Source organism: Narcine bancroftii, chromosome 1 (genome assembly GCF_036971445.1).
Source record: "Narcine bancroftii isolate sNarBan1 chromosome 1, sNarBan1.hap1, whole genome shotgun sequence".
In the NCBI taxonomy this organism is placed as follows: Eukaryota; Metazoa; Chordata; class Chondrichthyes; order Torpediniformes; family Narcinidae; genus Narcine; species Narcine bancroftii.
The window spans coordinates 388,903,580-388,920,871 of NC_091469.1; the positions used below are offsets into that span (position 1 = coordinate 388,903,580).

A 17,292-nucleotide genomic window follows, 5' to 3' on the forward strand; every position below is an offset into this window, starting at 1 on the left:
CATGGTGCCCAAACACTTACTTTATTCCTTCCTCTGACACTCATTCACGCCTATATCTTACCTCATACCCACCAACTTCCATGCAATCTTCTTTGACCTTCTCTTTGTGCATTTCCACTTACCACCTCTGCATATCCCACCTGCCCAGTGCAACATGTCCAAACCAATCACATAATATTGCTCAAACACCACTTCATGTAATACTCTCCTCATTCCCCAGACTCTCAATCATTCCCTTGTGCTTTCCCCTCCAGTCCCCTGCCATTCCATCTTATCCTCTCCTGACCATTGCCTCCCTCCCCAACCCTTATCTTCCCATCCTCTCAATCCCCTTTTTGAGATTGTCTCCCAAATGCCCCCTCACTCTCCACCTCACCCATACAAATGCCAGGTGATCACAGAGGAATGGCTAGTTTTAATGTGCTCAGCACCTTGGGCTGAGGGAGTTTAATGCCACAAACCAGACCCACAAAGATCTCAAGAACATCGTGCAAGCTTTGTGACTGCTTCTTCATCTCCCATCTAGCCAATTTCATCTTTTTCCTCATACAGTGCTCATTGCACCACAATCCCATTACTGGTGTGCCAAAACCTCCACCAATCTCGGCATATCTAACATTCATTTACACCCCTCTACGCATTGTTCGTGCACTTAATGTTGCTGCAAGCCACTCACTCGTGGTGTAGCTGGTATTCTGCCAGCTATTCAACCATGAACCCTTTATCACTGAAACATTTCCACTGATTCTACCACAGGTGGTAGCTCCCAGAAACAAGGAGCAGAACTGAACCAAAGCAGGGCCTGGATGCTTATAATGATTTCTCCATTATTTGAACAGCCGGATTGTCTGTAGGCCATGAGGTGTCGGAATATTCTCGAATCTAATCCCATTCTTCAAATAATGGTTAGCTATTATTCCACAAGATGCAAGTTGTGGCACCCTGCAACCCTCTTCTCTCCAACCCCCACCTCCCCCACGTCGCTCCCTCACCTCATTCTTTTTCCTTTGATGCACACAGGAATTGATTGATCATGATCTTTGGCCAGGTACTGGTGGAATATCAGGAAAACGATTTTGTCAGTTGCCTCCAGCTCCGATATTGGTTCGGTAGAGGTGATCTGGATGTGGAAATACACCAGGAATGACTCCAATGCCACCAAGACAAGGCACAGTAATAGGACAGTAAGGCCACCAGTTTCTGCGGCAGAAGGTCTCAGATAAGCACTGGGCTGTGTCCACTACTTTTTGCAGGGATTTATGCTCAGAGGTATTGGTGTCCCCATACCAGTCCATAATGCAGATGATTCGCTCACTTTCCACCACACATCTGTAGAAATTTGCCAGGGTTTCTGATGTCATACCAAACCTCCGTACACTCCTGAGGAAGTAGAGATGCAAATGAGCTTTCTTCACTATGCCATTAGTGTGTTGGGTAGAGGAAGGATCCTCTGAAATAGTGACTCCCAAGAACTTAAAATTGCTCATCCTCTCCACCTTGGATGCCCAAATGATCACTGGATCATACACCTCTGGCTTTTCCTTCCTGAAGTCGACAATCAGCTCCTTAATTTTGGTAACGTTGAGTGCAAGGTTGGTGCACCATTCAGCCAAGTTTTAAATCTCCCTCCTGCATGCTGATTCATCGTCCCTTTTAATGCCACCCACTACCAGCAAATATGTGGATTATGATGTTGTTGTACGGAGCCACACAGTCATCGGTATAAAGTGACTAGAACAGGAGGCTAAGAATGCAGCCCTGTGGTGCTCCAGTACTGATGGAGGTTGTGGAGGAGATGTTCTTACCAATCCTCAATGATTGTGGTCTAGAGGTGAGGAAATCAAGGATCTAATTACATAGTGGGGCGTTGAGTCACAGGTCTTCACCTGGGCCTTCACCCTAATCTTTGTCTTTCCAATAACCAATCTGCATGCTTCCTTCTTTCAATCATATCAGAGTGCAAAGGGAGCAACTCATCTCCCAGATCTAGGAGTAAATCATTTGTGCAGAAGTCTACTTCATCAAAATGTTCCTCAGCATGTGGCACACCTCTGCCTGTTGAATGCACGAGACAATGATGGTGGTGAAACATCAGCCAGATGGATCTGATTACCGACTGACCTGGGAGTCGTTGATTATTAGTACCCCATGCCACACCCTTGAATTACTTTCCCTGTTGCTGAACACAGTCTGTGTTTGGTGAAGAGAAATTATTAGCTGGGTTTCTGAACATCAAAGGATGACTGCACGCTTCAAATCAGTTTGAAAGGGTGATTGATGTTCTGATGATAAGTATTTAGATAACGATGCTCAGTGATGCCATTGTCCACAAAATGCTGAGAAATAGGATGAGAACAGAAGGGTTGCTATTGACGTGATAGAGCTCAGGGCCATTTCTGTGCCAGATAAATTGAAGGTTCACACCTTCATAATCCTTACGATTTTGCTCCATTTATTCCAACGCGAGAGCAGTGCACCCACACTAGCAAAACCCAGTAACTAAGTTAAGATACTTACTGATGTTCAGTGTATTGCTGGAGATCATAAATGTGTGCACAGAGCCCTTTGTCAAGATGAACTCTGCAGCACTTCATGCCTGAGTACTGTTGACATGTGGCAGATGCCTCTTTGCTCTTAGTTGCTATTTTTGGTATCCAAACAATGGCTTGACTTTTTTGCTATGATATGAGATTGACAACAGTCGTTACTGATACCTTGAACAAATTATTCTCACAAGGTGAAAAAATACAAAATCTGTCATTTCCATTAATTTAAACCAAAATGCATAACACAGTTGAGTAGAGGAGTGAACTGATGGCTTTCAAAATGATCTACTGTGGACCACAAGCAAAGAATAGATGTATCAAAAGCTGGGATCAGCGATGTGCTGCTCATGAGGCATGAAGAAGATGTGTTGTTATTTAGTTCAGACTTTCATCACTTCAACTGGCAACATCAGTGAAAAAAAATTAGCAAATTCAATCTTAACTTAGCTGCTGGGTTTTGCTAGTGTGGGTGCACTGCTCTCGCGTTGGAATAAATGGAGCAAAATCGTAAGGATTATGAAGGTGTGAACCTTCAATTTATCTGGCACAGAAATGGCCCTGAGCTCCATCACGTCAATAGCAACCCTTCTGTTCTCATCCCATTTCTCAGCACTTTGTGGACAATGGCATCACTGAGCATCGTTATCTAAATACTTATGAGAGTACTGGCTTTTATCTTCAATGTATACCCTTCTGCAAAGGAGGACTTTTTCCAATAATTTTACACAGTCAATGTCTCTCATAATTTTCTAAACTTCTATTAGGTTCCCTCTCTGTCTTGTCTGCTCCTAGAAGAACAAACCCAGCCTATCTAGTTTCTCCTTCTAATTGAAACATCCCATCCCAAGCAACCCCCCCCCCCCCAACCCCGCGAATCTCCTCTGCAACTTCTCCAGACCAGACATAGTAGTCTAAATGTTACCCAACACTTGGAGAGGTACATGGAGAAGTAAGGTTCAGAGGGATGTGGGCGAAATGGAACTAACTTAGGGAATGGAACTAACTTCTTGCAATGGAGGGAGTGCAGAGGCGATTCACCAGGCAGGAATGGCAGGAATGACTTATGAGGAAAGATTGCGCAAATTGGGATTGTACTCGCTGGAGTTTAGAAGATTGAGAGGGGATCTCATAGAGACATATAAAATTCTGGCAGGACTGGACAGAATGGATGCAGATGGGATGTTTCCAATGGTGGGAAAATCCAGAACCCGGGGCCATGGTTTGAGGATAATAGACAAACCATTTAGGACCGAGATGAGGAGGAACTTCTTGACCCAGAGGGTGGTGAGTCTGTGGAATTCATGGCCACAGAGGCCAGTAGAGGCAGGTTCATTAAATCTATTTAAGAGGGAATTAGATCTATTTCTTCAGTATAAGGGTATTAAAGGTTACAGAGGGACGGGGTACTGAACTTTAAGATCACCCATGATCTCGTTGAATGGCGGAGCAGGCTCGAAGGGTCGAATGACTTACTCCTGCTCCTATCTTCTATGTTTCTATGAGGCATCTTCGTCAAGATGGACCAGTTGAACTAAAAAAGCTTGTTTCCATGCTGTAAAAGTCTACCACTCTCTAAAATGTTTTATGTAGTTGCTTCAACACCTGCCAGTTCTTAGATCCAAAGCCTCTGCCAATCAAAGCCAAGTATCCTAAATGCCTTCTTAAGACTCCATTTTGATGTATACTGCAGTCTTCGGGAATCGGTAGAACAGAACAAGGTTTCTCTGCTCCTACTCTACAATTAGTTGTGTAAATCTAGGTCATTTTAGCTCCTCTAAATGCCTCACCTCCCATTTTTTTTCAAGATTAAATTCTATCTTACTTTGCTCAGCCCACATTACGAATTCATTAGTTAAAAACGCAATGCCGGAGAAGCTCGACAGGTCAAATAGTGTCCTCAATATAGTGAACCTAAAGATGCCTAATTGACGTTTCATGCTTGATCTCTTCAACAGGATATGGAACAATGTCGGCAGGCATCCGAACTTCAAGCCCAAAACATCGGTTAGGTATCCTTATATTTGCTACATAAAGGACACTGTTTGACCTATTGAGTTTCTCCAGCATTGTTTTTTTTACTTCAACCCATGGTGTCTGCAGAATTTCATGTTTTACTTCTTACTACTGTAATTCATTAATATTGTTCTGTCACCATCATCTACTCTCCCTATTATCAATAGCTCCCACCCATTATCATGCCACCTGCAAACTTATCACATCATCTGCGTTCACAACCAGGTCAGAAATGTATATGACAAACCGTGGCAGTCCCAGTATCACTTTATGCGGTGTGCCACTGGTCACGGGGTCCTAATAACAGAATGTCACTGTAAATTGCTCCTGAGGCAAATGATAGAATCTGAGTGAGTTGAAGGGAATGTGGGGAGAATCAAATGTGATTAGTATGGAATTACTTTAAATGGATAGTTGATGGTTGGCATGTTCCCATACTTCCACATTGTTATTTTCAGACATGGTACATAGAACCACACTGACCTGCGTGCTGCAGCTGGCAAATGATTCTCGATGGGATCTCTATGGGATCACAGGCGAGCAACTAACACAATCCAGAACATTTATGTTTCTCTTCCATATCCTTTTGAATGTTGAACACTTCAGCACGATTATACTCTCCTATCTCTTGTCCATAGCAAATGTTTCCTTCTCAGAACTCAGAGGTTTACTTCCTTACGTCCTTCAATGCTTAGATTACTTTTCTTGAATGGTGCACAGCACTCCAGCTGAAGCAGTTATTGAAACATCTGTGCAGCATCGATCATTTTTAATGATTTTGCGTCTGTACAGCCACGATTCAGTTTACTCTCTTGACTGCTGCCCCACACTATGCTGATGTTACTAGTATTGATCGACCCACACCCCCCCCCGCCCCCATCTCTACCCCAAATCCTTTGGCTTTGCTTGAGGAAGAGCCTGATATTAAGCACTGCCAATTTGCCCCTTTGGCTGCGGGTGTTCTCTGCATGGCTGATTCCTCAAGCTCCCGTCAGTAGAATTGTGCCATTGTGCCAGCAGTTCTTTCAATTCTCTTTGGCGCAGGCAAATCACAGAAAGGCAGTTAATGTTGTCCATGGTTTAAAAGTGAGTGAGAGATACAGAGAGCAACTGTGGCCTCAGCTTAACGTCAATAGTGAACAAATTATCAGAAAAAATCCATAAGGGAGCGCAAGTTAGCATTTAAAGAGAAGCAGAGGTTAATTGAGCATGGAATTAAGTAAGGTCATATCTGACTACCTTAATTAATCTTTTAAAGAGGAAAAAAAATGAGGATTATTATGGATAGCAATTTAATGTTTTAATATGATCTAGGTGGATCTGCCAGAGTATTTAGCCCAAAGGATACAAGAGAAGATGGTAAATTGGAATAAGAATTGGATCAGTGGGAAAAATCCAAGTCTAATAGTTATTGTGAGTTTTGATAATATGAGAGCTGTTTACAATTGGATCTGGTAAATACTGCAGTAGGTCCTTTGAACATCATCATCCATGTGAATTACTTGGACATAAATGTAGAAACTATGATTGAGTTGTGCCAATTATACCAAATTTGGTCATGTGGTTGTTTGCATGGAAGAGGGTACCAGTCCGTAGGAATGTATGACTGGATTTTGTTGGTGAATGCAAATGTGCTGAATGAAATTAGAAATGGAAAACTATGTTGCTCAGGTAATGCAACTGGGAGTAACAAACTAAGTGACTTTGAGAGAAATGTTAGGAATCTAAGTGGTGTGGAGAAACCAATTTGGTGGATATGCCAGACTACCTTCAGGGATTTGTCGGCCGATAATTAGTGGGTAAGAAGGCTTACGGAATATTAATTTTTATTAATCAGAGTGCAGAAAATGAAGGCAATGAAATCATGCTGTATAATGCACGAGTTAGACCATACGTTGAGCAGTAATTACGATTCTGGTCATCACTACAGGAAGATTACTGCACAATATCATGAGAGAGAGAGAGACACACACAAGAACAAAAAAACAGTCTCAGCTCATGGAGCAAACTATATTTGTGTGCATATTTATTATATCTTTCTATGTGTTAATTTGATGTGTACTATGGAGTGGGTTTTTTTGTATAAAGTACCTCCTCGGATGCAGCAAGTAAGAATTTTTGGCATATCTACTTATGTGTACATTATAAAATACTGTCAGCACCCAACAGTGCAATGCCAGCCAGGGGGAAGCTCCCAGCCCGACATCTCAGTTCTGAGCAGCCTCATTGCTTGCCTCAGTCTCCATCTCCACCCTAACCCTTGGCTAATTCATTATTGCAGCCACCTCAGCGGTCCTCTTTTATAAAGTACAAAAAGTAAGCACCTTATTGTAACAAATCAGCATTCTTTGGGGTAGTGTGCATCAGGGTACTGGTGTCTCAGCAAGACTGGTGGAGGTTGAAACTCTCCGCAAATGTCAAAGGTGCTCGAGTGAACAGTGAAAAACCTGTAACTTTCAAAGTTTTGGCTAAGAGGTGGGATGTCCAATAGCATAGGTAGCTCATTTTATTTACAGGCCTAGACATGATCAATCAAATGGCTGTCTCCAGTATTGTGAAGTCAGAGGACAGCTGTTGTTGCTTCACATTAAACAGGATGTGTTTGCTCATGGAGGACCAGAATTTTTATCTATTAATATTTATGGAGGAAAACAAAAGAAGCGAATGTTGAAATAGTTGAATTTGGAGGTAATGAAGGCAGTGATGTTTGTTTCAACAACAGATGGATTGAGGGATTGGAAGCATTATGTTGTGGCTATTTTCTTGGCAAACTATTGAGTCGTTGGTCTTTTTCTGACACTGCTTCTCTGTGGATATCGGCATTGGAATATAACTGTCAAAGTTTTTATTTCAGTTGAATTTGGTCTGAAAGATTAGTTTCTTCATTTGCCTTATATGTACAGGAGTGTCAAAAACTTGTAGATGTTCAGCTGCAGTGTCCGTGGATTCACCTCCAGAACTCCCACACCCCCTGCAACAGCACAGACTCCTGTTCTATGGCAGCTCGAGCTTTAAGTAAAAACTTCTGATACGATCAGGAAGCCATTGGTGCCCGAGGTCCTTTGGGAGCCCTTTCTTGCTCTCAGCATCCTCTCGAATCCCAGTTCCAATACCTGATTCCTATTGAGCCAGTTGCCAGTAGCCCGCAGCCTGTGTGAGTCCCTCGACTGCAGGTCACCAGCAGTCCAAGGCCTGTATGAATCCTTGAGCCCCTCGCTGGTCCACTGCCATGGTCACTTTCCTGTTGAGTCATCTTCCAGGCTTCTCCTTTCCAATAGGGGAGGGGGTGGATGTTCTCCCTCTTTCTGGTGCCATACCCCGGTCTGCTTCTTCCCTAGAGACTGCACCCCTCATGATGTGTTGCATAGGCACCACCACCTTGGGCACAGATCACACTTTCAGCCACATTTTCTTTTCACTGAGTAATCAAGTTACTTATTCCCTGATAATAATTGGCCTGGTGGCCCTTCCTCCTCACAAATCCTTACAATAGAACGGCATTGAAGCTTTGGAATCTCATCCAAATATTTGTTGTATACATTCTCGCAATGTAAGAATTGTTGGTCAGTTAAGTATTTAATTCCCAGCCTTGTTGCTATTCAGCAATCTCTGTGACAGTTAAAAATCAATCATGTTCTTGCAAAACTGGAACAGCAAACAGCCAAGATTGAATAAACTTAGTAAAACATCTTTGTTCAAGTGGCACTGGTGATCACATTGAATTTTAATGAGAAAGTAAAAACTTCATGGTTCTGTAAACTAATGTCAGGTTTTAGTTTCCAAATGCAAAAATCAAACTGCTGGAGGAACTCAGAACAGTGAGCAGGCATTTGTGAGGGAAAAGGACTTGTGGATATTTCAGGTTGAGATCCTACATCAGGACTGAGAAGGGAAAATTCAGTCCGACGGGCTATGCATTTTCCACTTCCCTGTCACCTTTACCTTCTGTGTTCTCTCTCTCTCTCTCTCTCTCTCTCTCTCTCTCTCTCTCTGATTCACCTCTGATCTTCCCATTTTTGTCTCCTTTCCTTTCCACTCCCTCCAGCTCCCTGTCATCCATTTTTGCCACCTTCCCATCCTGGTTCCATGCACCAACTATCCACACGTTTCACCCACTGGATCCCCTTTCTACATTAGGTTCCATCTGCCATCACCTCTCTCCCAGTGGTTTCCATTATCACATTCCTTACAGATCAGACTCTACCTTCTGTGTTCCTGTTCATCACCCTCCAACAACCATTTCCCCTCTACTCTCCCCTCCTTCCACTGCCTCACTTCATTTGCCTCTTTTTTTCCCTCTTTGTCTTCTTCCCCTTACCACTCACATGCCTTTGTCGCCTCACCATATTCCCTCCCCCAGCTCCAACTAGCCATCATCCTTCATCTCTCCCCATCTTTTGGCCCCTGTCTTACCCTTCCTCTTCCCTTCTTTGCACCAGTCATTTTCCAACTCCACCCGGAGTCCTGATACGGGATCTCGATCTGAAATGTTGACAGTTCCTGTTATTTTGCACACACACTGCTTGACCCGTTGAGTTCCTCCAGCTGTTTATTTGCTTTTGCTCTAGATTCCAACATCTACAGTATCTCCGCTTGAACCAAGATGAGTTCAGAACCTCAATCAGGCAGGGTTTTTTTTCATTCAAATCCACAATTTTATAACTAGTAATGAGGGAATCCTAAAAGCTGCAGCACGTGAAGATCCAAATTCATCTCCAGTCTCTTCACCTTTTGGCAAAGTTGTCATAAAAATATGAAAGGGTTATGGTTCTGCACCTCCTCGATCTTTAGCCTCATTAGGTTTAATCTAAAATACCATTTCCCCATCTCATTTTAAAGAAGAAAAATCTTTTATCTGCCTTTTTTTGCTAACCACACAGTCCCTTAGGGGCTCTGCCTGATCTCTCATACTGAATCATCTGTTTGAATGCCTTATGTTGTGGACTGACCTCCAGCCAGGTTTGGGTTCCAGCAATATTCCCAATTTTGGCCGCTATTTCAAAGCTCCAGTGTAATGATATCTCTTATAATTGCCTTGGGTTTTTTTCCATAAAGTGAGGCATAGGAGGTTATTCCAAAAGGCAAGACAAAGCCAAGGCCTGACTCAGAGAAAGTGCCATCTGGTTGTGAAACATTCCACTTTTGAACTGGCAAGGTAGATGAAATTGCTATTGCAATATCACTATGAGAAATCTGTGAAATCAATCTCTATTCACTCAAAGGTGATTTTTAACTATTAATCTCGACCTTGTTACAGTCTCTCCACCATCACCTTTCTCCTTCAGAAGTCGCACAAATACACCTACTGATGCTTAGGTGCATTTTTTCACAACCCTCTCTAAATGCTTCGGTAATAACTTGTCCATTAGGCAGACTGCTAAATATTTATATATGTGGCATGACACTATACTTGCCATGGTGAATAGAAACAAATTTACTCAAGCAATTATTTGCCTTTACATAGCGAGAGGTTCTGCTATTAAAAAGACAGAGAGCAAAACCTGAATTTATTCATGTCCTTCACAGAGTATCCCAGAGCATTGTGCAGCCAACGGAGTACTTTTTGAAGAGTTAACATATGAATTAGCCACCACATCCTCCAGAGTGAACTGCCAAAAGTGGTGTTTTTAACAACATGATGTGAAGAGTCGATGATCATGACCCTGGGGACATTTCCCCTGCCCATGTCGTGGGAATTTTGATTTTTACTCTCCCCAGTGGACAGAGGCAAGGTTTATCATCCCAGCTGCAAGATAACACCTCTGATAGAGCTGCATGGCTTCAGTATCACTCTAGAGCACCACTGTGGTTTGTGGTCATGTCTCAGGAATGTGCTTGAATATGCTTTCTTGTGATTCAGACAGAACATGGAACATAGAACAATACAGCACAGATCCTTCATCCCTCGATGTGATTCGACCTATGTGTTTCTTAAATAAAATACTAAACCCTCCCTACCCTATAACTTTATTTTCATTTCATCCATGTGTCTATCTAAGAGTCTCTTAAATGGCCACAATGTTTCAGCTTCCACCATCATCCTTGGCAAGGCATTCCAGGCACCCACAACTCTCTGTGTAAAATAAAACAAACTTACCTCTGACGACTCCCATAATCTTCCCTCCCTTCACTTTGTACAAATGTCCTCTTGTGTTTGTTGATTCTGCCCTGGGAAACAGGTGCTGGCAGTCCACCCTAGCTATGCCTCTCATTATCTTGTTGACCTCTATAAAGTTTCCTCTCATCCTTCTACACTCCAAAGTGAAAATTCTCACCTCTGTTAACCTTGCCTCATAAGACTTGTTTCCCAATCCAGGCAGCATCCTGGTAAATCTCTTCTGCGCTCTCCCCAGAACTTCACATCCTTCCTATAGAGGTGACCAGAACTGAACACAATATTCAATGCATGAATTTACAAAAGATTTGTAGAGTTGTAACATGACCTCTCTACACCTGAATTCAATTCCCCTATTAATGAATCCCAGCATCTAATAGGCAAACCACAACTCCTACAACCTTACTTGTCATCCACAAACTTACTGACCCATCCTTCCGTCTCTTTATTCCAGGCCATTAATAAAAATCACAGAGCAGAAGTCACAGAACAGATCCCTGTGGAACTCCATTAGTCACCAACCTCCAGGGCAGAATACTTGCCTTCCATTACTACTCTCTGCTTTCTTCCTACACACCAATTTTTTAATCCATACACCCAAGGTTCCACTGATCCCATGTCTCATGACTTTCTGGATAAATCTCTCATGGGGGACCTTGTTAAATGCTTTGCTAAAATCCATGTAGACCACATCTACTGCCTTCCCCTCATCAATTTATTTTGTTACCTACTCCAAAAAAATTTCAATTAAACTCATGAGGCATGTTTTTCTCTTCACAAAGCCATGCTGAATATCCTTTAGTAGACTGTTCTTCTCCAAATACACATAGATCCTATCCTTAAGAAGAGAGCTGCCAACTGACAAAGCTGAAAAAGAAATTTGATGATGTTGATGTTATCAAGGACAGGTGAAATTTTGAGCAAGAGAGGGTGATCTGGGCCTTCAAATCTACCTGGACTTTCTATGATCATGGCAGATCAACTCAGGCCTCGTTCTTCTCTGTGTCAGATCCCTTAATCTCTCAATCCCTTAATCTCCATTCTAAATATTTCTAATGTTCTAGTCTCTGCATCTCCATGGAGTTGAAAATTCCAGAGTTCACACTTTTTTAAATGAGTTTCTGTGCAGTATTTCACTATATTGAAGGCAACTGATGAAATCACACTTTAGCAGTTAATTGAAACTTACTTTGACCCTTAATGGACATTAGAGTAAACTGCCCTCTTCATCTTTGTTTTAAATCTACTTCTCCAAACATTGAGGCTTCCAGTCCAGTTCTGGTCTCTACTTCTCTCTTGTCTACTCTTTTGTTTGCACAAGATCCCCTTTTATTCTTCTTATCTCTAATGTGTGTAGTCCCAAGTGACTTTTCTCAGAGACTCACACCATCATCTCAGGAATCAAAGCCATTTCCTCCAGTTCATTAACAAAACACTATTATCATAAACTCATCCTTCACTGAGTGTCAGCTATCTAGTTAAACACATGAGAGCAAAAATTTATCTGCTGGAAGAGCTCAGCAGGCCAAGCAGTGTAACTGGAAGAAAGTGTGTGCCCAACATTTCAGTTGTGACTTCATCAAGACGGAGAATGCAGAAGAGAAATAGCCAGTGTAATGAGGGCATGGAAGGAGGGGTTGGTCAAAGGGCAATGGGAGAAAGGCAAGAGAAAAAAGGGGGTCAGAAGGAGGAAGGTGAAGCTGGTGACAGGTAGAAGCTTACAAGTAGAAACAAAGGCTACCTCTGCTGGAATCTGGTAAGCAGAGAAAGTAATAATGGTGATATAATGTCAGGGTTGAAATGGCATTCAACTGGCAGCTTGGAAAGGCCACTGTGGACAGAATGTAATACTCTGAAAAACAGCCCCAAATACTGCACTTGGTATCACCGAAACAGAGGACGCTGCACTGTGAGCACTAAATGCAAGAGAAAAGGTTAGAAGAGGTGCATGTGAATCTTTGCCTCACTTGGAATAGCTATTTAGGTCCTTGAATGGTAGTGAGGGAGGAGGTGTAACAGTAAGTGTTACACCTCCTATGATTGTGGGGCGAGTATCACAGAGATGTGAAGCGAGAGGGCTGGAGGGATCAATCCCTGCACAAGACTGAAAAAGATGAAGTGGGGTAGATATTTCTGGTGTTGGGGGTCTAGTTGCAAATTGCAGAAGAGATGAATTTTCTGAATTTGGAAGGAGTGGTGATGAAAGGGGAGGACAAGAGGAACCCTGTCCCTCTTTTGTTGGTGGGAAGGGAAGTGAGGGTGAAACTCAAAGGCCGAAAAAATGCAGAAGATGGCTCTATTGATCATAGTGGAGCAGAAGCCATGTTCTTTGAAAAAGGAGGAGATTTCAGATATCCTGGAATGGAAGGCCTAATCTTTGAGAGCAGATGTAGCAGAGGCAGAGAAACTGGGAGAAATGATATCCTTAAAGGAGTCGGTGGAGGTGCAATTGAGGTAGCTGTAGGAGTTGGTGGTTTTGCATAAAATGGCAGTCAATAGCTTGTCTTCTGAATGGTGACAAAGAGATCAAGAAGGGGTAGAGTTGAGTATCAGAGAAGAGTTAGAGATCATAATTAGAGGAACAACTTCACAATAATGCCCAAAACTTGGTCTTAGTGCATCTTAAGTGGAAACACTTGGTCATAAAATTTGGACATGTAGCATAATAAAATTAAACTATCTGCAATATAATTTACTTCATTGTTTGACTTGAGGCATTTGATGACATATTATAACAAAATACATGTATCCTATGTCACTCAGGGAGGGATCCGCAGACCGATTTAAAAAAAAGAGAACTAAATTAGTCAAGGAGGAAACTATCTGGAAATGAACTCAGAATTTGATTGAGTGATACTGATGGGAATATTAATGAACCTGATGAGATAATAAGAAATAATTTCTACTCCAAATGTAGGAAAGTGGAATCACTTCATTTTGTAATTGGTTTACATTTTTAATCCAACAGAACCAAGGATTTGCATGTGGGACTGGATATCTCAGGAATAAGTAATTTCAAAAATGAGTTATTGAACAAGTACAGAGAAATGCAACATTTCTGCTATTGGTGTTTTGCACTTTTCGGGTCTTGCACTCCGTTTTCTGTGGTTTGTTGTTTTGTAGCGGCATCAGATTTAAAAAAGACCACCTTGAAAATAAATAAAAGTTAGTGGAAGAAAAAGTCAAAGTCAGGTAGCATCTGTGGTTCATTGTTCATTCAGGAATCTGATGGCAGCAGAGAAGAAGCTGTCCTTGGGCCGCTGAGTGCTCGTCTTCAGGCTCCTGGACCTTTCCCCCCCCAATGGGTGCTGTGGGTTTCTGAGGATAGAGGCCCGCTCTCTTCAGGCCTCTTTGCTGTTTGTGGCTGGAAAGAAAAGATAACACCAAGGTTTTATGGGTAATCTTGTGAGCAAGGAGTCGAACTGACTTTCAGATTCAGTATTTAGCAGAGTGTGACTGTTTATTCCATGGAGTTTTCTTGGCTGGTAGAATGAGTCTTGACAGATGATTTGTTAAACATGTCATTGTGGTTGATGAAGCAGCAGCCTTAAAACATTAGTCACCCGTTATTAACCAAAATAAAAGTCCGTGCAATCCTCATTGACATTCCTATCATCTCCTCACAGAAGTATTTGAATGTTCTGTCACCTTTTTGTCTTACCAGATGAAGTGGAAGTTAAAGTTGGGGAATATAATGCTGTAGCAGACTCCCTGGAGTTGATTAACAACACTCTCAGATTTCAAGGTAGGATATGTTTAAATGTGAAAAAAGATTAGGGTTTATAATTCTGCTCCAAAATCCAGATATTTGCCTGCTTATTATATAATCCAGCCTGGGCTCTAAAAGCCAGCCAAGCTATAACCCATTGGGTTCTCCATTTCTAATTCAAATCTAATATGCTCAGTCACCCTCTGTTTCTTGACCAGAAGCAAAATTGCTTTTTAATTCAGCTAAATTTCCTCACACCAATTACTTTATATTTTGCAGAAAACCTCTTGCAATATACCCTGTTAAAAGTCTTTGAAAATTGCATCGATGCTGTCTTTAACTGAACTCTATTAGTTCCTTCCAGTTCTGATCCTCCTCTTATGTAACGTTCAGCTGAGCATTTTTGAAGTGGGCCTTTGTGCCTTAAGATGCATCAATGACACAGTTAGCTACCCCTCATGGCTGCTGCGAGTCCTTGGCCATCACTGTGCTCACAGTGCCACTTACACAACAAAGTACATGGAATAAATCAATTATTGTTCAGTGGAGTGCAGGCAAACACACAGCCTGTCGAGTGGTGACAACCAACGATCGTTTTGTCATCTCCATGGTGTGTATTTGTTTTTAAAGGAACTTGAATTCTAAACCTTTGAAAGATTATCGAACAATTAATTCTAGGCTCTCACTTTGTCACTCTAGTGTTGAATAGGTGGAGTTGATGCTGATTCATGTTGTATGATTTACCACACTGGCAGGTCAATGATCATTTTGTTTCTAATTTGCTTCTTTATTCAAAATATATAATAGACCAGCTTCAGTGTTTTAGTTGAAGTAGCAATGAGGCACTATGTCATTTTAAGTTCAAGTTTTTGTTCCTGGTTTCAGGTGTTGAGCCTCCAAAGGATCGGACCATCGTCCAGCCACAACTGCGCAAGATTTCACTGCCACTCTACAGCATCCTTTCTACTTTAACTGTTCTAGGAATGTTCATGTCCAGTGCTTTTCTCTTCTTCAACATCAAAAATCGAAATCAGAAGTAAGGTTTTTATCTTAACTTTTGATTTAACAGCTCAATACTTGTTGAGAGAAATTACGAGGGATTAACAACCCTAAGGGGCTCAGATAACATCATAAAACTCCAAATGTTGCTCAGAGAATTCATTCTCTTTGTACGAATTGAGGAATTTATTTGTGAAATAGATCTGAGTTTTTAAAAAAAATTTGTCTAAACTTTCATTATATCCTGAGGCTTATTGGGTTAATTTTATTCAGATCCTAATCCACATATTTGCCATGGTATCGAACTAAGAACCATCAATGACTCAAAAGACTGATGTTGTGAAAACAGGCAGGCTTTTATTCACCACAGAATGGAGGCACATCCTTGCTGGTCGACTGTCCTGAACTGAAAAGGGGGCTGAGGTACAATCACCTTTATTCAGGAGACTGTGGGAGGAGCCATAGTTACAGTCGGCAAATGGGTGTCCCCAGGCAGATAAATATATACATACGATGATTTACTCCATTCACCCCTTGTTTTTAGAGTCTGGCAGGGTGAAGTGTTGATGATACAATTACAATTTAAATCTTTCGGGTGGTTTGGTTTCCCACTGTGATTGTTGTAGCACTGGCTGTTAGTGCAGCACAGTGATGGGGTCCTGGATGGTCTGGGGCACCTGTATGCTGTCGTTGGCGTTGAGCTGGTGGGTGTGCAGTGATGAGTCTGGTGTATCATTTGTTAGGGCTTGTGTAGTGTGCCGTGACCCTGGTGCATTGTGAGTGGCAAGAGGTGCGAGGGGTGTGGGATGATCAGTGGTAGTCTCCGGAGTCTATGAAGGCACCAAGTGCTTAACGGAGACAGAGTCTACATGCCCATCAGGATATGCCAGTGGGTCGGACTTGTGACTCCTCACATATTTTTGGAGTAGGACCAGCCCTGGAGATGTCAGCCATGCTAGCAGTGTGGTCCACGTCACTGATTTCCTGGGAAAGGAAAACCTACATTCATGTGGTGTGACAGTGGTGGCTGTATATAGAAGGGATCTGATGGAGTGGAGCACCTCAAGAAGGACCGATTGCCAACAGGGGTGCAGGGCTAGGAGGACAGCTTTCCAGACAGAATCATTCTCTCTTTCCACCTGCCCATTCCTCCGGGTGTGTTATAGCTGGTAGTCCTGCTCATGGCAATGTCATCACCCATAAATTAGGGCCCCATTCGCTATGAATATAGAAAACATAGAAAACATAGAAGATAGGAGCAGGAGTAGGTCATTCGACCCTTCGAGCCTGCTCCGCCATTCAACGAGATCATGGCTGATCTTAAAATTCAGTACCCCCTCCCCGCCTTCTCTCCCTTTAATACCCTTATACTGAAGAAATATATCTAATTCCCTCTTAAATATATTTAATGAACCTGCCTCTACTGCCCTCTGTGGCAATGAATTCCACAGATTCACCACCCTCTGGGTAAAGAAGTTCCTCCTTATCTCGGTCCTAAATGGTTTGCCTATTATCCTCAAACCATGGCCCCGGGTTCTGGATTTTCCCATCATTGGAAACATCCCATCTGCATCCATTCTGTCCAGTCCTGCCAGAATTTTATATGTCTCTATGAGATCCCCTCTCAATCTTCTAAACTCCAGCGAGTACAATCCCAATTTGCGCAATCTTTCCTCTTAAGTCATTCCTGCCATTCCAGGTATCAGCCTGGTGAATCGCCTCTGCACTTCCTGGGGAAGCCAAAGAGAGTGAAGACTCTGTTGGGCCTTGATGACTGTTGCAGCTGTCATGTCGGGGTAGGGAGTGGTGAACAGAAAATGCGTGTACTCATTAATGACAGAGGAAATCATATTGCAGTCCAAGAAGGGGGAGGGGTGCTTTGCAATCAACACTCAGGTGTTCAAAGGGGC

The 17,292-nt window shown here is 42.4% G+C and overlaps 1 protein-coding gene across 4 annotated transcripts in view; it reads left to right on the forward strand.

Moving 5' to 3' along the window:
* The window catches only part of gabbr2 (gamma-aminobutyric acid (GABA) B receptor, 2), an 811,906-nt gene that overhangs the window by 590,295 nt on the left and 204,319 nt on the right, over positions 1-17,292 (forward strand). For all 4 annotated transcript variants that reach the window (XM_069913637.1, XM_069913635.1, XM_069913636.1 and 1 more), the window contains exons 9-10: positions 14,339-14,419; positions 15,269-15,419. In XM_069913637.1, the coding sequence (XP_069769738.1) occupies positions 14,339-14,419; positions 15,269-15,419 (232 nt within the window). The remainder of the gene's footprint in view (positions 1-14,338; positions 14,420-15,268; positions 15,420-17,292) is intronic.